Below are 22,833 nucleotides of genomic sequence, written 5' to 3'. Positions count from 1 at the left end.
ACGTGGGATAGATTGTTGCTTACGTGGGGCTATTCTTGAGCGGGCCAGGATGAAAGCAGTGTGTATCTTTCCTCCCTTCTCTTGGGCACGCAAGTAGGCCACCGATCTATAGGCTACTTCGGAGGCGTCGCTGAAGACGTGTAGATCAATCTCGCATGTCTCTGGCCTCACTGTGGATGGGAAGTAGCTGCGGCGTATGTTGACGCCTGGGAGTGAGCGGAGTTCCGTCTCCCACTCTCTCCATGTTGAGGCAAGGTGTGCGGGTATTGGGTCGTCCCAGCCCTGGTCCTTGTCCCATAGTGCTCGTATAATCATCTTTGCCCTGGTGGTGTAAGGTAGAATACATCCCAACGGGTCATATTGTCTGGCGAGTGTTCTGTACACACTCCGTCTGGTGGTCGGTATCGCCGTCGACCTTCCCTGCTCTGGAGCCAAGGGTTTGTGTCTATAGTGGAGCGAGTCTGTTTTGAAGCGCCAGACTAGTCCTAGTGTCATTTCTTGGGCTTCTCCTGGGATGGTCGCCATCCAGGTCTCGCTGCTGGCAGCCTTGTCCGCGGGGGAGAGGCTGCGCAATACGTGCGGGTCACTGCTGGCCCACTGCCTGAGATCAAAGCCGCCTTTGATCAGGGAGGCGCGTAGCTTGATTAGGAGAGCCTCGGCTTCTTCTTGAGTCGAAACGCTTTGTAAACAGTTGTCCACGTAGAAACTGTTCTTCACACTGTGTTGGACCTCTTCATCTGCTGTTGGGTCCTCTGCGACGTGTTTCTGTAGTGCGAATGTAGCACAGCACGGGCTGCATGTGGTTCCGAAGGGGAGTACTTCCCACTGGTAGATGGCTGGGTTCTCATCTCCGATCCTCTCTCTCCATAGGAACCGCAGCAGGGGCTTGTCCTCCTCTACTAGTCTCACCTGCAGGAACATCCCTTTGATATCCCCGCTGATAGCCACCTTGTCCTGGCGGAAGCGCAGTAGCACGCCTAGTAGGGAGGGACCGAGTGTGGGGCCGGGCAAGAGCTCTTTATTCAGATTTTGGGATCCGATCTGGTAGCTGCAGTTAAACACAATGCGATCCTTGCCGTTGTGATGGACCTTGTGATGCGGCACGTACCATGATTCGGTCGTCTGATCGGCCTCTTTAATGTCAATCTTTGTTACGTGTCCCGCTGTGATTAGCTTCTCAATCTCAGCGCGGTACACACGCTCTTGAGCGGGGTCTTTGGCTAGGCGCCGCTCTGTGTTCAATAGATAGCGCTCCGTGGCGTCTTTCTTTGCGTGAAAGGTGGGCATTCCCTCTCGCCTCAGGAGTGGAGTTGCGTATCTCATCACTCCGCCGACTGTGACTCTCTTTGTCCCTTGCTCGAGTAGGTTGATGGCGTAGATGTCTTCTTTAGAACGAATATCTTTCCTTTCGTTCTTAAAGGGCATTGTCTCTAGTGTCCATAGCCTCTCGACATGCTGCAGGAGAGTGGTGTCTTCTTCTGTCGTTCTGGAGTGGAGGCGGCTAGTGGCTGCTGTTCGGTTGAGAGATTTAGCGAGGGGGCCTTGTAGGGTCCACCCTAGGCGGGTCTCGACTGCTGCAGGACAGCCTCGGGGTCCTGTATGGACCCGGTCAATCGGGACTATGAGTTCTGCATGGTCGGAGCCTATCAGCAGGGTCGGGGTAGCGCCGTCTATGAGCGGGATAGGTAGTTGTCGCAGGTGCACATATTTATCCATCAACTTGGCGATCGGGTAGGTGTACTGCGATAGTCCTATTTCTTGGCTGGTGAAAGCATTTGTAATCTTATACCGTCGCTCTGGCTGCCCGTTTGCTGCGATAGTGAAGGAGACATTCTCGCCCTTTATCGTCTTTAAATCTCTTCTTATTGTCCGAATCGTCATTTCGTTCTTGCTCCCCCGCAGTCCCAGCTGGGCAGCAGCGGACGCGAGCAGAAGGGTCTTCTCTGACCCGTCATCAAGGACGGCGTAAGTGTCCATGACTTTATCTTGGTAGCTCAATGTCACACGGACTACCTTTAAGAGCACTTGGGCGCCACTGCTGCTGGCGGGGTCAATGTACATGACACTTGCCTTGGTGCCGCTCGATGGTGCAGGTGGAGGCCGTCTTCTGTTACTTTCGTGTAGTATATCTAGATGGGCTCCGTCGCACCGACTGCACCTTTTCTTTAGGCGGCATTCGGCTGCCATGTGTGGCCGCGCACATCGGTAACAGCGCCTGTTGGACTTTATCCATTGACTCACTTCTTCTGCATTCATCTTTGTGAATAGGTCACATTGTGACAGTCAGTGTTCTTTCTCACAGTAGGGACACGCTATCTTCCACTTCTCTTTTCTCGAGGGGGTACTGTGGCTCTTACTGCTCGGTACTGACTCTGATTGGTGCATGACAGTCACCGATCTTCTTCCATCATTTATTCTCCTGGGTCCCTCTCTGGAGCTTGGCGTGCTCCGCCCGAATGTATCCAGTCGTAAGCTGCTGACTTCTCTCGCCAGGAAGTCGGCTAGATCAAGGAGGGATGGTTCGGGGCCGTTGGGGTCCCGGTAGTCTCTCTGCCGCCTAAAACGCTCTTCTCTTGCGGGTGGCAGCTTCTCCAAAATCCTCTCGACGTTAGAGTTGGCGTATAGCTCATGCATGCCCTTTTCCCGTTGCGCTCCCAGCATCCCTACCAGGGACTGCACTTTGATTGACAGGTCGTCTAATGAGCGATTGTCTGTGGCTGGGGGTAGGCGATCAATATGCCTTATCTCTTGGATTACGTAATCCCATATACGTCCATATCTCTGGTCCAGCGCCGCTAGGGCCGCTGTGTATGGTGTCGAAGAGGTGGCATAGGCTAGCGCTATATTGTGCGCTCGCGGTACTTTCAGGTGCTTCAGTAATATTGCATACTTGTGGCGTTCATCAGCGACATCCACCATCATTGTCTCTAAGCACATCCGGAGCTCCGTGTACTGTGCTCGACTCTCATAGGCGAAGTCTGGAAATGACGGCGTGGCAATGTATGACGCCGTGGATGGCTGATACATCGGCGAGCGTTGGGGGAGAGACCTCCTGGGCGAGTTCAAGTTCAAGTTCAAGTTCAAGTTCTTTAATAGTTGTCATACAGAAGTACAGAATACTTTCATACAAAATGCTTCTTACTGTTACGCTCCAGAGACTGTGCTAGACAAGATAGTATCAAATAACATAATAACATAATATAGCATGAATTTAGAAGAAGAAAATGAGGTCACAGTGTTCGGTATAGACATATGTACAATGTTCTGAGTTACCATATAATATACAATACACAATACTATGCAGTGTACTAATGTACAGTACTATCTAGTGCAAAGCAGAAATGGGATGAGGTACAATTTTAGGTACAATTTACAGTAAGGTGTACGAGTTGTAGTGCAATCCTTCATCCATAAATATAAAGTGTGGGGAGTGGGTGCTACAGTGTGTTTGTTTAAAGTGGGTGTGTGCTATAAAGTGTGTGTAGTGGGTGCTACAGTGTGTTTGTTTAAAGTGAGTGTGTGCGTGTGGATGTGTGTGCTATGTGTGTTTGGTGGTTGTTGTTGTGTAGTGTTCATTCATTGTTCGTTTAGCAGCCTGATGGCCTGGGGATAGAAGCTACTTCTGAGTCTTTCTGTGCTCGCCTTGAGACTCCTGTATCGCTTGCCTGACGGCAGCAGTTCAAAGAGGCAGTTGTTCGGGTGGCTCGAGTCCTTAATAATTCTCTTAGCCTTCCCCTTGCAACGCTTGTAGTAAATGTTCTGGAGGGTGGGGAGCCCCCCTCCAATTGTGTGTTCGGCTGAACGTGTCACTCTTTGTAGTCTGCTTTGGTCTTTTGCAGTGCTATTCCCAAACCAGGAGGTGATGTTGCCGGTCAAGATGCTCTCTATTGTACATGAGTAGAAGTTCTTAAGGATCTTCTGGCTGACTTGGAACTTCCTTAGGCGCCTGAGGAAGTAGAGGCGTTGTCGTGCCTTCTTCACCACACTGTTAATGTGTGTGGTCCATGTCAAGTCCTCGGATATGTAGGCTCCGAGGTACTTGAAGCTGTTGACTCTCTCAACCGGTGCCCCGTCGATGCTGAGGGGGCTGTAGTCCTTGACCCCCGACCTCCTGAAGTCCACAATCATCTCCTTTGTTTTGCTGACGTTCAGGGAGAGGCTGTTTTCCTGGCACCATCCCGCCAGGACCTTGACCTCTTCCAGGTAGGCCCTCTCGTCGTTGGCAGAGATCAGGCCCACCACCACTGTGTCGTCAGCAAATTTGACGATTGTATTGCTACTCCGCTGAGCCACACAGTCGTGTGTGTACAGGGAGTAGAGGAGGGGACTCAGAACACAGCCCTGGGGGGCCCCTATGTTGAGGGTGATGGATGAGGAGGTGCAGTTGCCTGCTCTCACCACCTGGGGTCTGCCAGTCAGGAAGTCCAAGACCCACTGGCAGAGGTCATAGCCCAAGCCCAGGTCCCTGAGCTTGGCTATGAGTATGGAGGGGACTATGGTATTGAATGCCGAGCTGTAGTCGATGAATAGCATTCTCACATAGTTCCCCTGCCTCTTGTCCAGGTGTGATGCTGCTGTGTGCAGCACATGGGATATGGCGTCCTACGTGGACCTGTTGGGGCGGTATGCAAATTGCAGGGGGTCCATGTTGATGGGGAGGGAGGAGCAGATGTAGCCCTTTACTAGCTTCTCAAAGCACTTCATGGCTATGGAGGTGAGAGCTACAGGGCGGTAATCGTTGAGGCAAGCAGGCTTGGATTTTTTGGGTACAGGGATAATAGTGGACTTCTTCAGGCAGGTGGGGATGACAGCCTGTTCTAAGGACAGGTTAAATATGTGAGTGAATACTGGGGCCAGTTGGTCGGCACAGACTTTTAGGACGCGGCCGGGGATGCCGTCCGGACCTGCTGCCTTCCTGATATTCACTTTTTTAAAGGTCCGCCTCACCTCATGCTCTGTTACCCTGAACACTGCGCCTCCATCAGCAGCCGACCCCCCCCCCCCCATTGCCGAGGCTTGTGAGCTGGTGTTGTTATTACCAGCATCAAACCTCGCATAGAAGGTATTGAGGTCGTTTGCTAAGGAGATGTCACTGTTCAGTTTGAGGGAGGCGCCTTTGTAGTCTGTCATCGTTTTGAGCCCCTGCCACATAGCTCTAGAGTCAGCTTGTTCAAACTGGAGTTCAATTTTATCCCTGTAGCGCCGTTTGGCCTCTGACACTGTCCTCCTTACGTTGTGTCGCGCCACCTTGTGGTCATTCATGTTGCCTGCCACTAGGCCGTCATTGTATGCTTTGGTGCGCTCTCTCAGAGCTTCACGGACGGATTTGTCTACCCAGGGTTTTTGATTTGGGTAAACTTTCATTTTGGTAGTGGGGATTGTTTCTTTCACCCTAGTACAGACATAATCCAGCACTGTCTCCGTGTAGGCATTAATGTTATCTGTGTCGCGGAACACAATCCAGTCTGTGTTGTGAAACACTGACCGGATCGTATCCTCTGACGTCACATCCCATTTCTGCACCTCTCGCGAGACTACGGGAGTACTTTTAATTCTTTGTCTGTACTTTGGTGTAAGGAAAATGGATGCGTGATCTGACTTGCCAAAGCCACTATCAGAATGAGCCTTGTAGCCACCTTTAAATTGCGTGTAACAGTGATCTAGGATGTTACCACCTCTGGTGTTGCAAGTCACATGCTGATAGAAATCAGGCAATACCTATCTCTAAGATGGCGCCGCTACGTCCGGCTGCCTGTCTGTGCGCTCCGTCGAGACTGTGCATACTTTTGTTAATATTTATAGTTTTAAGAGTTTTGTCTGTACCAACAGTAGGTGCAATTAATGTGTATGACCGTCAGTCACTAATAGACATTGGATTACGGGAAACTTACCGACTGGATTACTCTCTGGATCAGCTCTCTGAACCGCAACAATGGCCCGTTGAGATCTTGAGGACATCAGGACCGGATCTCGCCCCCAGGGACAAAGGACCCAGACGGCGAGGAAAGAGAGCTGGAGTCCGTAACAGGCTGAGAACCAGGCGGCACAGGACACCACTACCCAGTATATTGCTAGCCAATGTACAATCAATAGACAATAAACTGGATGACATCCGAGCAAGGATTCAATATCAAAGAGACGTTAGGGACTGCAATGTCCTTTGCTTCACCGAAACATGGCTAACACCGGAGGTTCCAGATCACGCGATTCAACCAGCGGATCACTTCTTTATCCATAGGAAGGATCGGACACAATCAGAGTCCGGTAAACAACGTGGAGGAGGTATTGCCTTCATGTTTAATAAAAATTGGAGTGATCCAACGAACGTGAAGGAATTATCCAACCACTGCTCCCCAGAACTGGAATATATAACCATCAAGTGTCGTCCTTTCTTCCTCCCGAGGGAGTTAACGGCGATCGTCCTGGTCGGAGTGTATATTCCACCGCAAGCCAACAACAACGCCGCGCTCTCCAGACTCCACGACGAGGTAAATAGTATACAAGCGACGAACGTTAACGCCGCCATTTTAGTACTGGGAGATTTCAATAGCGCCAATAGCGTCCCCTCTTGCGCCTCGCTGTGGGCTGGTACTGACAGGGTACCATGGCCCGCTGGTCCAGGTGCTATTCCTCGGGGCTGGTCGTGCGTCGTGCTCACCCGTGAATAGAGTCGGGGGTCTGTAGCGCAGCGCCGCGGGGGTATAGCCTGGGCTGTACTGGACCTCCTGGTCCGGTGGAGTACTGTGCTGTCGTCAGGCTTGGTTCTCCTCCTCTCCCTCTTCTTCCTCTATCAGATCTTCCAGATCCTGTAATCGTTTATTTAGCTTCTCCGCAGTGTATGCCGCTCCTTCCTTGTAGCTGGGTCTCGCTTGGACCGGTCTGGGAAGGGGGTCTGCGGGGGGTATAGGCTCGGTCTGTTGGTCAAGTTCAGGGTCGCTTGCTCGGTGATGAGACGCTGCCCTTGACTGTTGTCTCGATGAGTTCCTTGAACCCCTGGCGGAGGGAGAGGGTGTTGCCTTGCGGATCAGCTGCTCCATTAGCTGCGCTTGTAACTTGTCGCGCTCGACTTCGCGTTTGGTGAGATCTGCTTCTCTTTGGGCACCGGCAGCGGCGCGCTGGGCGTCGGCCCGGTCTCTTGCCATATTCTCTTCCGTCTGAAGGCGTCTCATCTCCTGGCATGTGCGCTCTTCTTCGCTCCGTTGTTGCGCTTGGAGTTGTTCGCGCTCGCTGAGCGCCTGTGCTTGGAGTTGTTCGCGCTCGCTAAGCGCCTGTGCTTGGAGACGATCGCGTTCACCCTGAAGTCGATCGCGTTCGGTAGAGGCTGTCAGGCTGACGAGGAACGCCTGTTGTAGCATCCTCTCCGCTTCGCTGGGGGAAGGCGGTTGTGGAGGTGAGCCGCTCCTGCGTGAGCCGCTCCTGGGGGTACTCGTTGGGGAGTCCTGGAGCTCTATTTCCTCGGCGCTCTCCTCCTCTTCTTCCGTGCAGAGTTCTCTCTCTGTAGGGTTGTCTTCCTCCCGGGGCTGGTCGGGGACTACTTCTTCGGTAGTGGCGGGGGGTAAAGGCATGTCAGCTCCCTCCTGGTCCCCACCGTGAGCTTGGTCAGTTACATTAGGACCTACTAGGGTCTCTGTGGTCGGGGAAACCTGGTCGTTAAGGTCAGACATAATTTTACTTTCTACTTTTACCGCGTTTACTGTTTGTCGAAGGCTAGGTAGTTGACTGACAGTGTAATCCTCTAAGTACTGAGGTGTCTGTCGTCTGCGCCGCGGGCATTCTAGGTTAGGAGGACCGTTTCGTGGAGTGTTCATCATAGGCCATTTCAATATTAATAACACTATATTAATATTACACTAGTTACCCTCCGGCTCGAAGGACCAATTGTAACTGAGGGGTACAATTCCCTGACTGTATTGTTAGATATGGTATTTAATACCAATACCTCTTGTACTTTAACTTCTGGCCATCCAGTACATGATATAAATATGATGAACACTTTCCCACCTGATGAAACGAAGTCCACACAAATGTACAAATCGAATATTTAATATAGCAAAAGGTATATACAACGTTCACTTGTTTACACTTATGATTTGAAATGCACTTGTATGGCAAATGAGTATTCGTAGGTAAATCAACATTGAATGTCCAATCTCTGGTTACGCAGGGAGTAAGTATACAACCTGTTTCTTTAGGAAACTATAGCGATGGTACTTAGATGATTATAGCTGGATACACTAAGGGGGGGGGGGGTCCCGCTGGTTGTAAGACAGTAGGAGGGGGGGGTTGCTGGCGGTATCCCATCTGGCCGACAGTTTCTTGGGAGAATTCAAAGTCTTGAACACGGTGCCCACAGAACCTCGGTCCGCAGACGAATACAGCTGGACCCTCTGGTGGACGGTAGCTGCCGGTCCACAACGGAGAGACGTGAGGCGACCTCACTGGTGTAGAGCGCCGTCTCACCTGGAGTCCTCTCCGGGGGGTAGTTCCAACACTCCGCAGTGTTGGCCGTTATCCATGGAATAATCAAAGCACCCAAAGCATAATCCAAGCCGTGGAAGGCTCGCCGTCGTCCGGGTAGAGTAATCCAATATACAGGTCCAGTCGCCCTGGCCCGGAGCTCCTCGGATGCAAGCACCACTAGTGGTCTGCCCAGCCTGGTTAAGCGTCCAGATAACGTCAGGAACGATGGGGGTACTGATAACTTTATAACTCTAACCGAACGATGCACCATACATAAATAGACTATTATTAGCTTAATAGAATACGTCCAACTCGACGGTATAGTGCCAAACTATGACTATTCAACTATTAATCCACACGATATCTCAATGCCTATTCTGAGGCCAAGTAGGCCTTACTACACCACACGTGCGTCGTGGGTGAGGCTTCGCGTCTGTTACTCTGTTGGAGGGTAAAGAACTGGACTAAAAGGAAGTTCTACTTTACTTGCGCCATATATATATGCGCTGTGAACAAATAGTACCATTCGTATTTCGCCAGACGTATTCCTACGCTGGACCGGGGCTTGCCACGACATGTTGGGCGGCACGATTGAACTTGAACCTAGGGGTATGGCTGATGGCGCCAGGTTCTCGTCCAATGGTAGAATGAAACTATTATGGGCTGTTTAGTAGACTAAAGGGATATTCAGTGCATATTGTACAAGGAATATACAGGGGATATCAAACGATATACAAATACTATTTAAATATATATATATAAATAAATATATATATTCGGTTTAATCTGATCCTTCACAACACTAACAGTATGTCTGTCTGTCCCTCTGTCTCTCTGTCTGTCTGTCTTTCTGTCTACCCATCTGCTTGTGTGTGTGTGTGTGTGTGTGTGTGTGTGTGTGTGTGTGTGTGTGTGTGTGTGTGTGTGTGTGTGTGTGTGTGTGTGTGTGTGTGTGTGTGTGTGTGTGTGTGTGTGTGTGTGTGTGTGTGTGTGTGTCCAGGGTGTAGCTGCGGCGGCGCGGTCTAAAGGGGAACACAAACTGAAGGTGTTTCTGACCATTTCCTTTGGAGGGATCAAGATCTTCGATGAGAAGTCCGGGGTGAGTAGTAGCGGTAGCAATGTGTGTGTGTGTGTGTGTGTGTGTGTGTGTGTGTGTGTGTGTGTGTGTGTGTGTGTGTGTGTGTGTGTGTGTGTGTGTGTGTGTGTGTGTGTGTGTGTGTGTGTGTGTGTGTGTGTGTGTGTGTGTGTGTGTGTGTGTGTGTGTGTGTGTGTGTGTGTGTGTGTGTGTGTGTGTGTGTGTGTGTGTGTGTGTGTGTGTGTGTGTGTGTGTGTGTGTGTGTGTGTGTGTGTGTGTGTGTGTGTGTGTGTGTGTGTAGGTGTAGGTGTGTGTGTGTGTGTGTGTGTGTGTGTGTGTGTGTGTGTGTGTGTGCGTGTGTGCGTGTGTGCGTGCATGCATGCGTGTGTATGCATGTGTGTGCAGGTGTGTGTGGATCAGAGATGAAAGACATGATTTAAAACATGGTACCAAAAGGACAGTTTGGACAAGCTAAATTGACAACAATGTGAAAGTTGTATTCCACTGGCCTGGGATTAATTGATGGCTCGGAAAACAGTTTGGCTTGGAGGTACAGATATGGACAACAACACCCCAGCACCATGGGAGAAAGGTGATTGTAATATTGGGGTAACTTAAGTGTTGTGTAAATGGGCTCTTGTCTGCTCTCATACAGTAACGCTAACGTTCCTACTTTGTTCAGGATTCTACCCTTCAGTGCTCCTAGTCTACCATGCAGTGCTCCTAGTCTACCATTCAGTGCTCCTAGTCTACCCTTCAGTGCTCCTAGTCTACCCTTCAGTGCTCCTAGTCTACCCTTCAGTGCTCCTAGTCTACCATGCAGTGCTCCTAGTCTACCATGCAGTGCTCCTAGTCTACCATTCAGTGCCCCTAGTCTACCATGCAGTGCTCCTAGTCTACCATTCAGTGCTCCTAGTCTACCATTCAGTGCTCCTAGTCTACCATGCAGTGCTCCTAGTCTACCCTTCAGTGCTCCTAGTCTACCATGCAGTGCTCCTAGTCTACCCTTCAGTGCTCCTAGTCTACCCTTCAGTGCTCCTAGTCTACCCTTCAGTGCTCCTAGTCTACCCTTCAGTGCTCCTAGTCTACCATTCAGTGCTCCTAGTCTACCCTTCAGTGCTCCTAGTCTACCATTCAGTGCTCCTAGTCTACAATTCAGTGCTCCTAGTCTACCCTTCAGTGCTCCTAGTCTACCCTTCAGTGCTCCTAGTCTACCATTCAGTGCTCCTAGTCTACCATTCAGTGCTCCTAGTCTACCCTTCAGTGCTCCTAGTCTACCCTTCAGTGCTCCTAGTCTACCATTCAGTGCTCCTAGTCTACCCTTCAGTGCTCCTAGTCTACCATTCAGTGCTCCTAGTCTACCATTCAGTGCTCCTAGTCTACCCTTCAGTGCTCCTAGTCTACCCTTCAGTGCTCCTAGTCTACCATTCAGTGCTCCTAGTCTACCATTCAGTGCTCCTAGTCTACCCTTCAGTGCTCCTAGTCTACCCTTCAGTGCTCCTAGTCTACCATACAGTGCTCCTAGTCTACCATTCAGTGCTCCTAGTCTACCATTCAGTGCTCCTAGTCTACCATGCAGTGCTCCTAGTCTACCCTTCAGTGCTCCTAGTCTACCATTCAGTGCTCCTAGTCTACCCTTCAGTGCTCCTAGTCTACCCTTCAGTGCTCCTAGTCTACCCTTCAGTGCTCCTAGTCTACCATTCAGTGCTCCTAGTCTACCCTTCAGTGCTCCTAGTCTACCCTTCAGTGCTCCTAGTCTACCCTTCAGTGCTCCTAGTCTACCCTTCAGTGCTCCTAGTCTACCATTCAGTGCTCCTAGTCTACCCTTCAGTGCTCCTAGTCTACCATTCAGTGCTCCTAGTCTACCCTGCAGTGCTCCTAGTCTACCCTTCAGTGCTCCTAGTCTACCATGCAGTGCTCCTAGTCTACCATTCAGTGTACCTATAGGCCAAGTCAATAATAAGTACTAAAATGACTGAACTAAAATGAAGTCAGAATGGAGAAATACAGTATCGTCAGCAAAACAAAGATGAAGATGCTGATCAGCCAATCAGACCCCACCCTTTACAAAATGTTGGAGAAAACAAAGCATGCATGGCAAACAGTAACTGTTTACAAAGATGTGCAGGAAGAGCAGAAACGTTGATTTGAGGAATTCCTAGAAAGGGAAAAAGGGAGAACTGATGAGGAGAGACAGCAAAGTGAAAACCTGTTGTCAGAATGAAGACATTACGTCAGGAGAGCAAAGAGGAAGATGCCCCCCCCCTCACTCACACACACACACACACACACACACACACACACACACACACACACACACGCACGCACGCACGCACGCACGCACGCACGCACGCACGCACGCACGCACGTATGGGGGTTGAAACGTTTCAGGGTGCGCAGACCAAAACGCATGCAAACGCATGCGATCTGACATCAAACGTTTGACGCTCGCCTGTAATCTACATCGACTCAGAATGGACACACACGCGCACACACACTACACGCACACACACTACACGCGTCCGTTGGTTCGTATTTCTAGGTGTGCACGCGACTTGCGCAGACGCGTGCGTGTGCTGTGCGTGTGCTGTGCGTTACGCGTGTGTGTTCGCGACTTGCGCGTGCGTGTGATGTACGTTACACCTGACCTGACACTTAATAAAATAACTAGGCATGCGCAGGCGGGCGGGCGTGCGTGTGTCGTTCGCAGATTGCATTGCAAGCGATTTGACTTGCGCTGCGACAATACACACGCACGCACGCCCGCCTAGAAACGAATTGGAATATAAACAACGTTCCCCTAACATTCCACCAGGGGGCAAATTCATAATGTGTTCATATGTGTCAAATATATTTTCATTTCAAACCTTTATTTATACTCGTGAAAGCATTGAGGTTTCCCTCATTTACAGTGATGACGAGTTATATAGGCTGTGTTGTAATAATTCTGCCTCATGAACACTTTTTCACAAAATGAATTCCCTTCTATAACTAACGTTATTGTAAGCATTTCTGGTTGAAATAAAATTATACTTACTTATTTTATGATAAATTGCGAATTGTTTCATGTTGAGCTATAGATTCAAGACGATTTAGAAATGTTTCTCTCTTCATGTATTCATCCTCTTAGCAGTTAGTTGTTGTATTTGAGCTATATATTGTACCCATTCTGCAATCTGTTAACGTTTTCAATCAATCAATCACTCTTATATTGCTACAGTAATTAAGCTGCGGATTGATTGATTGATTGAAAATTGTATGAACAGATTACAGAATGGGTACAATACAGTACGGCTCAATACACATAATTGTTAAGGGGATGCAGAGAAAGAGTTTAGGTCTTGAATACGTACTTATAGTCAACCACTTTACATCTAGCTGACGCTTTTATCCAAAGCGACTTACAAGTTCTGTACAACAAGACAGCAGGAAGGGTACAACTCTATCAGCTGAGTAACAATGTTCATCAAAGTGTTGAGTGCTACAGTGTAGGTTAGTTTATTAGGACAAGTGCATGACAGTAAGGTTTGATTTTCTTTTCACCAGTCTGCATTGTTTCAAAATTGTTTAATTGATCTAATATGACAGCCTTTGAATCAGCCAGCATTCTCTGGGTGCAGGTGCACATACTTACGTTATAGTATTTGAGTGACATGGTTAAGTCTAGCTCAATGACTAACTACACAGGGATAGTGATTTAAACATGTAGATTGTGTACCAAAAATACAAGTTTTATTGTAGCCACAGGAGACAAGACATCCAATGCACTTAAATTAGACCATTATCATATCCAAGAACAAAAGACATTTAACATTTTAATATCCTAGCCATCAATAGAGTATGATCAGATCATTAATTGACATGTTCAAGTCTGATGTGTATCACATGTGGTTGATGAGCTCATCTTTTACTTAGTTTAGCCAAAGATACATACATGTATACACTCATCATACTAAACCCGATAACTAAGGCATAATAACAAATAAATTTGTAGAACAATTCATTTTTTTGTGAGCTACTGAGATGCTGGTTGTGTGTTGATTCTACTGGTCAAAAAAGTTAAATTTTTATTTGAAAACTGCTGCTCCGCTGAGAATCACGTTAGAAACTGTCCGCAATCAAGGTCCCACAGTAGACATCCTCTGTCTGTACAGCAGACTCTTCAAATGTGGTAGCTCCTACGTAGACACAAGGTGAATGAAAACTTTATTTAACAGATTGCAGAATGGGTACAATACAGTACGGCTCAATACACACAATTGTTAAGGGGATGCAGACCAGAGAAAGACGTTTGTCTTGTTTACATCAGGGTCCCCCATTTTCAATTCATAGTGACATACATGACATCAGGACATACAGGTATATAGTACCGTTACATTTGTGACATATACGATATGCAAATATACAGTAGGTCTACTGTTACCCATAAGAAAAAGAAAATGTCCTGTACCCATATACTGTGATTTACAGGTATTTTGGTAAATGGCTGTATTTATATAGCGCTTTTATCCAAAGCGCTTTACAATTTGTTTCTCACATCTTACCCATTCACTCACACATTCACACACCGACGGTGGAGGCAACCATGCAAGGTGCCAACCTGCTCATCAGTGTCTTGCTCAAGGACACTTCGACACGCTGCCCGGGAGGAGCGAGAATCAAACCGGGAACCTCCAGATTACCAGACGACTGCTCTACTCCCAAGCCACTGTCGCCCCCTATTATTAGGTCTATTTTATTATTAGGTATTTTTACTTTGGTCTCTATCACTATACATTTATAGTTAGTGTAATCAATCATTTGACCTGATGTACACTAGAATGTGCAGCATACCATTCTCTGACGTCTCACCCCTTTATGGATGAGGATTGTTGGCATATTTACCTGGGTCACAAAATAACCAACATAGCATGTTTACAAAAGAGGTGGATTATTCTGGTTGCAGAATGACAGCCCTCACTTTTTTCCTCATTCGAGTGACTAGTAGTGACACAACTGTCGGGTCTAGCTCGTATACTGCGTTGGACGGTGGACCACTAAACTAAATGTATCAGCAATAGTAATAATCATGGATTATCGTCATAGTTCTTGTAATCTTCAATCAAGTCAACTGTAAGTAATGCGACGTTATCTATAGCTAATGCTTGCATCACCATGGAGGTCTAAGGTAAATGTGTATCTCATGAACATACTTTTCCACTGCATATTGTAACCCTCGCTGTCTGCTTCTAGATGAAATATTTGTGTTATCTTTAAAAAACAGGTCTATTACCTGTGCGCCAATCGTGGGACCGCAAGTTTCTGCACTGGTTAAGCTTAGGCACTCTTTTGAAGTTGGTTAAGGTTAGAGTTTGTCTTAGAGCATGGCGATAGACGCCTGCCCTTGTCTCCAAGCGGTCTCCCTTTCTCTGTAGTATCCCCACCATGTTGTCATTGTGAAAGTCTGTGTTTGTCCATAAGAAAAAGAGAATTATGTATGTAAAGCACTTTGAGATATATAGGCGCTATATAAAATAAATCTATTATTATTATTATTATTATTATTATTATTATTATTATTATTATTATTATTATTATTATTATTATTATTATTATTATTATTATTATTATTATTATTATTATTATTATTATTATTATCTACCAGGCTACCTAAGCTGCTAGCACACATAGCCTACTGTGTACAGATGGTTTCAAACTGTATTTTAAATTAGAAAGCAAACAAAATAAATGGACAAGAGAAAAAATAAATCTCAATTTTGGTCAGTATTGTCATTTGGACAAGCAAAGCCATTACTTTAAGTTGCAGGCAAGAAAGACAAGTCTGTCCACTGTCTCTGGTTCTAAAGCTGCCCTGTTGCAATAAGTACATATTGATGGATGGATGGATGGAGCACTACAGCTTTCACTGGTTCTGAATTACTTACCGGATGTAACGGTTCTCATTAGCGAGACACAGAAGAGTGACTCTGAACTGCTTTTCACCATACATGCTGCAGAAGACATACACACATTATGTTAGGCAAACAGGATAATCATTTAGCCAATCGATCTACACTAGGTCAGATTAACACAATTAAATGTTACCCATAGATCCTGACAGAGTATACATATGATGGGGAGGGGACTGTACATTAGAAGGGGGTGGGTGGGAGAGAAATATACATAGGGTTGATTGAATGATTGAAAACTTTATTAACAGATTGCACAGTTGTACAGTTTTGCTTGTACAGTGTCTTGTAACTTGTTCTTGTACAGTGTGCCCCCACCCACCCCTCCTACCCCCCCCCCCCCCCCCCCCACCACCCAACCTCGTCCAATGTACAGTTTCTACGTCAAATGTATACTTTTTTTTCTGGACTCTTTTCGTATCACAAACAGTACTGTATGTGCAAATCTGGTATGTCATAAATGTATAGATGTAGCAGTACTGTCTATCTGTATGTCATGTATGTCATATATGTTACGATGAATTGAAAATGGGGGACCCTGAAGTAAACAAGACGAAAGTCTTTCTCTGGTCTGCATCCCCTTAACTATTGTATGTATTGAGCTGTACTGTACCCATTCTTATATAGTCAGGTCAGTCAACCAACAAACAAGATTCTCCTCTCTGGTAAACAAGAATACCTTGAAGACTCTTAACAGGAGCACTCGTTCAAGGGTACTACGACTATGCTTGCACCTCATGGTACCAAAGCACTTCAAAGGCCCTAAAAACAAGACTACAAACATCACAACAAACTGGTCAGACTACTGCTTGACCTTACTCCTAGAACCCACCTCACCCCTGCCCACTTTGACAACCTAGGATGGCTTAGAGTAGACGACAGAGTACAGCAACTTGCACTGGGCCTGGTCTACAAGATACACTACACCACGATAGCCATGTACATGTCGAAATACTTCCCAAAGGTCAGTGAATACCACGATCACAACACCAGAGGGAGTTCCACAAGTCATGTTCAACCCAGATTCGGCTCAAACAAGGGACTAAACACGTTTCGTAATTATGCAACATCAATGTGGAACGCCCTACCCACAGCCGTAAAAAAAAATGTGAATCCCTACCCACATTCAAAACCGCTCTCAAAGAGCACCTACGGGTGGCTGCAATTTGAAACTGGCCCGGTAAATGTCCAAACCCACCCACCCAACCCCCTCCAATGTACAGTTTCTTCGCCCTCGAATGTATATATATATTTTGTATGATCTCTCTCATAAACAGTACTGTATATTTGTATCTTGTATGTCATAAATGTCAGGATGAAACTGTACTGTATATCTGTATGTTATAAATGTCTTGATGAATTGAAAATGATGTAAACAAGACGAAAGTCTTCCTCTGGTCTGCATCCCCTTAACATTGTGTGTATTGAGCTGTACTGTACCCATTCTGCAATCTGTTAAACATTTTCAATCAATCAATCAAAGGATAATTATCAGGATAAGCAGGAGAGAACTGCTCGTTGTTCTGGACGTCTGGCCACCATCAACCTTCAATCAGAGACCTTCATGGCAGCTATTTAGCATCATTTTACAACCGCGTTATGTAGTTAAACATGCCTTGTGTTATTATGATGACTTACCCAGCCATACAATCACAATGTGCTGTGACAACTTCTCCATTTCGTTTTCGCCATGATCCACGTTTTCAGCGGTGTTGCACCAGAACGCTGAGAATGGTTCACCTAGTTGCAAGGTAGAAAATATTAGCTAACGTTTAGCCAGCTAACGCTTAGCGCATAGCCTGACGCCAGTGGTGTATCCATGTACATTAGAGTTGAAATAGCAATATACAGGGTTTGTACACCTTTTCCAAGGCAAAATGCAAGCACTTTTCAAGCATTTTCAAGGTGCATTTTCATGATTTTCCAGCATCTTATGCGGCTGTGGTAAATTAAATATTTACTCAAAATGATTATTTCACTTCTTCCATCACATTAAATCAGATGTTATTGTGCTAAACAACCAAAATTATGTAGACTTGGCATCATATATAACCTGGCTGAGCCGATCTGTTATGCAGTAACGTACTGTATATCTGTATGTCATAAATGTCATGATGAATTGAACATGGGGGACCCTGATGTAAACAAGACGAAAGTCTTTCTCTGGTCTGCATCCCCTTAACAATTGTGTGTATTGAGCCGTACTGTATTGTACCCATTCTGCAATCTGTTAATAAAGTTGTCAATCAATCAATCAATTAATCAACTCCACTGCAAGCTACTCCACTGGTTGCTCTGGCTCTCACTACACTGCTGGTTGTTGATGTGGATGTAGCTGTGCTGCTTGATGCATTGCTTGTCTGCTGGAAATAATCCACTAATGCAGGACCTGGATTTAGACGTGCTTTCATCAGAATTTGATGCTTCTTCCCTAAATAAAAAGGAGCAGCATGTTATAAATAAAACAAAGTGTTTTATTAATTTAATCTCACTGGTTGCACTTAACTTTAAGAGTGTTTATTGTTTAATGTTGACATCTAATGCCTATGAATTTTAGAGCCTAATGATGGCCTGGAATGAACTAACTACCTTAACATTATTATCCATGTAATTAACTGTAAAGTTCACGTTAGCTGTTAGATTGCATATTCCATAAATAAACATGCTAAAATTGGCCTGGCTCGTCACGTTTGATTGAAAACGTTATTAACAGATTGCAGAATGGGTACAATACAGTACGGCTCAATACACACAATTGTTAAATGGATGCAGACCAGAGAAAGACTTTCGTCTTGTTTACATCAGGGACCCCCATTTTCAATTCATCATAACATACACGACATACAGGTAGACAGAATACTGCGTTCCAACCTACAACTGCTCCACACCAGTTTCACACCAGTCTCCGTAAATGTTCCGTTATAAAAATAAAATACCATTTCAATACACAACAAGTTTTCGTGTTTTGAAATACATGAAAGGAAATTAGCTAACATTGATTTGCCTAACGTTAAGCTATGCTACATGCTACAACACTGCGGTGAAAAACAGAGTCCGGTAAACACGAGTTTGTAATTCCAATAGTGTATTCTGCCTGTTTGTAGCATCCCTGGGAGAGTGATGGATGGACTCCTTTACTGGTGTTTCATGAATGTTTATTTCAATTCACAACGGAAGAGCTGAAGTGAAAAGACAGAGAAAGACAAAGAAAAGATACTCAGATATATATATACATTATATACATTAGTGCCACATTCACATTGTTCAATAAGCTAACATAACACTTGACACAAATGGCTTCCAATAACAGTGACATAGCCAATACATTAAATGAATACAAATATAAAGTAAACAGCCCATATCAATAAATAGGACAAATAGACATCCCAGTACCTTGTCCTCTCTCTCTCCAACAGGGGCTTAACCATAACCCACATGAAAGTCTTCTTTTCCAGATCTACAATCAAAACAAAAACTCTTAAAATGCTGGTACACTGGACCTTATTAAATGTGTAGACAAGCTAGCAATTTGCAATGACCAAGTTAGCTAGAAAACAACGTATTTTCACAGTAGCAGGAATAACTTTAAGTTGTCAAAACACAAACAAAAGTGAATTCAAGCCAACATTAAAACCATAGAAAGTGCACAGCAGTTACCTTGTAGACCATTTCCATATAACAAAAGAATAAAGAAGATATTCACGGAGAACTCTCTTTCCTTGTAGCCGTAATCTAACGTTCATTTGGACCATCAAGCTGAGCTCATGCTTGCGGTATCTGCTTCCGGTTAGCTACTTCCGGTTTGGCGGTGCTTCAAAATAAAGGTTCCCTATCACACACAAGCTGAATGACGCTACCTGGAGGGTCGTTTACACTGTTACTTGACTATTTCGATTATTGAAGTGGTATTTTTATAACAAACATTTACGGAGACAGGTGGCGAGCCAGGCCGATACACGTTAATAACACCCATGGCTCAGTGGCTCACCTTTCAACGTGGCTCGAACGTGCAGACTCCCACATAGTAAAAATCCTTTCTGCATATTTTGCACACGGCTACTCGAGGATGTTCTCCTCTTTTTAACCATGAATTATATTTGATATCTCCGAACCAGAGCTCATTAAAACGGCAGCCTCCCGGCATTTTGACCACACACACGCGCGCTGTTCTCAGATGGCACAGGTAAAAACACTACGGGTCGAGCCGAGCCACATTTCATTTTGCGTGAAAGGCGAAAGCAAAAATAGGCTCGAGAGTCGCTCCGACTTATTTTATTTCTTTGTCTAAAAACCTAACTATTCAGTCAGATAGCGATTTATTATTAAAGTATAAAGTGCAATTACAATTTCAATAACTTTCCAGCACTTTATACACAATTCAAGCACATTTAAAACCTTGAAAACAGCACATTGAAATACAAGCATTTAAGGATTTCCAGCACCCGTACGAACCCTGAATATAAAAGAGTGATTCTCAAGTAGATTTACTCACCCGCGCAAAAACAAGACGACAGTCATTCAATGCTGCTTTCGATCCAGATATCTATGGTTGACCCAACCACACACCAAATAGTTATAAGCCTCCATTGGCTAGCCGTGTAGTAGTAGGTCTGTCTGGAGGACGAGGTAATTTGTTATGTCAATCGCCTCAACGCCAGGCAAATCGGTCAAGACGCGAGAAAAATCGATTTTCCTCAGCATGTACGGATCATATCCAATATGTTTTGAGATTTTCTGATGATACCTAGTGCGTGTAGCCGTGTAGGTAGGCTCGTCCAACGTTTTTGCGTATTGACTTTCCATTGTTTTGAATCACTGTTCGGGACTTGACTTCCTGCCCCCGGCGAGTTTCGCGCGTCATCAAAATCACGTGACTGCAATCACGTGACTGCAATCAAGCTAGCACACACGCGCGTGCAGTACACACGCGTGCAAACACGTGCAACCATACACACGCGTGCAAACACGTGCACACATACACACGCGTGCAAACACGTGCAACCATACACACGCGTGCAAACACGTGCACACATACACACGCGTGCAAACACGTGCAACCATACACACGCGTGCAAACACGTGCACACATACACACGCGTGCAAACACGTGCAACCATACACACGTGTGCAAACACGTGCAACCATACACACGCGTGCAAACACATGCACACATACACACGCGTGCCCACGCATGCACACATACACACGCGTGCACACACTTTTTTTTTTTTTTTTTTTTTTTATAAAAAAGAAATTACTGCAAAAACGAATCTGTGAGACGGGATATGGTCGATGACAGATTACTTAATTCAGGGTTTAACATGATTTGTTGAGCTTCCTCTGGTGTTGTGGTCGTGGTATTCACTGACCTTTGTGAAGTATTTTGACATGTACATGGGTACCTTAGTCATATAGTGTATCTTGTAGACCAGGCCCATTGCAAGTTGCTGTACTCTGTCGTCTACTCTAAGCCATCCTAGGTTGTCAAAGTGTGCAGGGGTGAGGTGGGTTCTAGGGGTAAGGTCAAGTAGTAGTCTGACTAGTTTGTTTTGTGATATTTGTAATCTTGTTTTTAGCGCCTTTGAGGTGCTTTGGTACCATGAGGTGCAAGCATAGTCGTAGTACCCTTGAATGAGTGCTCCTGCCAGAGTATTCAGGGTATTCTTGTTTACCAGAGAGGAGATCCGGTACAAGAATCTAGTTCGTTGGTTGACTTTTTTTAATGCTATGTAAATACATGTTCACAACAAAGAAATGTATTTTGTTTTTAATTCTAAACGAATATGTATATTTCCCCCATGGGCTACAGGTCATATGTATTGTCATTTCACTTCTACATACATGCTATATAAATAGCCTATTGTTCAATTATGTATTGAATGATTATGCAAGCATTTGAGAGTAGCCACACCATTATACCCCAGCAAAATTATCAAAGGATTAATACTTTTTACGTGGACTTTTGGTACAGGATGGAAAGGGAATTCATCAAGGGCCCATCTAGCTGGATTTTGACAGTTGCTCACATAAAGAAAGGCTGCACCAAGTTCCTGTATTTTAAAATGTAAGGCTGCAATTCGAAACTGGCCACCGTAAATGTCCAAACCCCCCACCCCCACCCCCTCCTAATAGACAGTCTCCTCCCCACCGCATGTATATATTCTCTCCCCGCCGTATATGTATATTTCTCTCCCACCCACCCACCCCCTCCTAATGTACAGTCCCCTCCCCATCTATACTCTGTCAGGATCTATGAGTAACAGTACTGTATATTTGAATACCTTATATGTCACAAATGTATCAGTACTAAATACCTATATGTTTTTTTTTCCTTTACCCACTTTCATCTCTGGTGTGTGTGTGTGTATATATGTGTGTTGTTTGTGCGCAAATGTGTGTGCGTGCGTGCGTGCGTGTGTGTGTGTGCGTGTAGCCTCCGTTAATGAGCCGTCTCCATGAGGGGGGGGGGGCCCTGGGGAAATCAGGAAGCCCTAATTGAAAACTCAGAGAACAAGGTCTCTGTAGATGAGAGAACATGGCTGCCCTATTGTCTGCATCTCTAAAAACAGGGACAACACTTTTACATTATTCCCTCAGATTAGGCCTTCTCCATCTTACATGGCTGCTTTTCAGGCTGACTGATTGCGGTTCTGTCTGGCTTTGGTGTCTTGTCTTCTTTTTTTCGGGGGGGGCGTTCATGTCCTCTTTTTGTTAGTCAGCTTTTATTGTTTTGTTTTGATTTGTTTGTGTCTTTTTGTCCATCCGTCTTCTCGCTGTATCATATTGCATATTAACTACACATTGTGGCCAAGATAAAAAGAAGTTAATGAGTTAATTACAACAGTATAGTAATGAAAACATTTTGTCACAAACAATAGCCCAAATCACAAAATCGTCTAAATCGAAAATACTTTCTATCTTACTGATATTGGGATTCTTCCTCCTACCCTTTAGCAGCTCATCTTAGGCATTAAGAAGCCCAGAGAGAGGGCTGAGTGATACAGCAGGGTTCTGTTAGCTTCTGTATTTATTTGTGGTTCATTTGCATGGCATCATGATGACATTTCTCATGGGTGAATGTTATATCTGTCATATTTCACGCCATATCGCTCCAAATGAGACGTGTAGAATATATCCCGAAGCACATTGCAGATTTCCTAGCAGATCAGGGAAGCCTATAATGTACTGTAGTTTGGCCCTGACTCACTAAGGGTTTGTGCTGTGTATGTCACATGCTACACCTCTAGTAAGGACAAAGTAATGGTATTCACTGAGTGGAGTGTGTCAGCTGATAGCAGGTGGAGCCTAGGTGTCCGATTTCTGCGACTAGCTGCCAGCTGCCTACCGTAT

The 22,833-nt window shown here is 45.7% G+C and overlaps 1 protein-coding gene across 1 annotated transcript in view; it reads left to right on the top strand.

The window, feature by feature from the left end:
* dab1a (DAB adaptor protein 1a) overlaps positions 1-22,833 on the top strand; it is a gene marked incomplete at both ends in the record, with an annotated part of 74,840 nt that overhangs the window by 7,347 nt on the left and 44,660 nt on the right. Inside the window, 1 exon segment of the mRNA XM_084339311.1 lies at positions 9,461-9,559. Coding sequence (XP_084195437.1) covers positions 9,461-9,559 — 99 coding nt within the window.

The sequence above is a fragment of the Notolepis coatsorum genome, assembly GCF_963971535.1.
Source record: "Notolepis coatsorum genome assembly, contig: SCAFFOLD_393, whole genome shotgun sequence".
NCBI classification, from domain to species: domain Eukaryota; kingdom Metazoa; phylum Chordata; class Actinopteri; order Aulopiformes; family Paralepididae; genus Notolepis; species Notolepis coatsorum.
The sequence above is the reverse complement of the archived record's forward strand: the minus strand, read 5'-3'. Positions and strand labels throughout refer to the sequence as shown.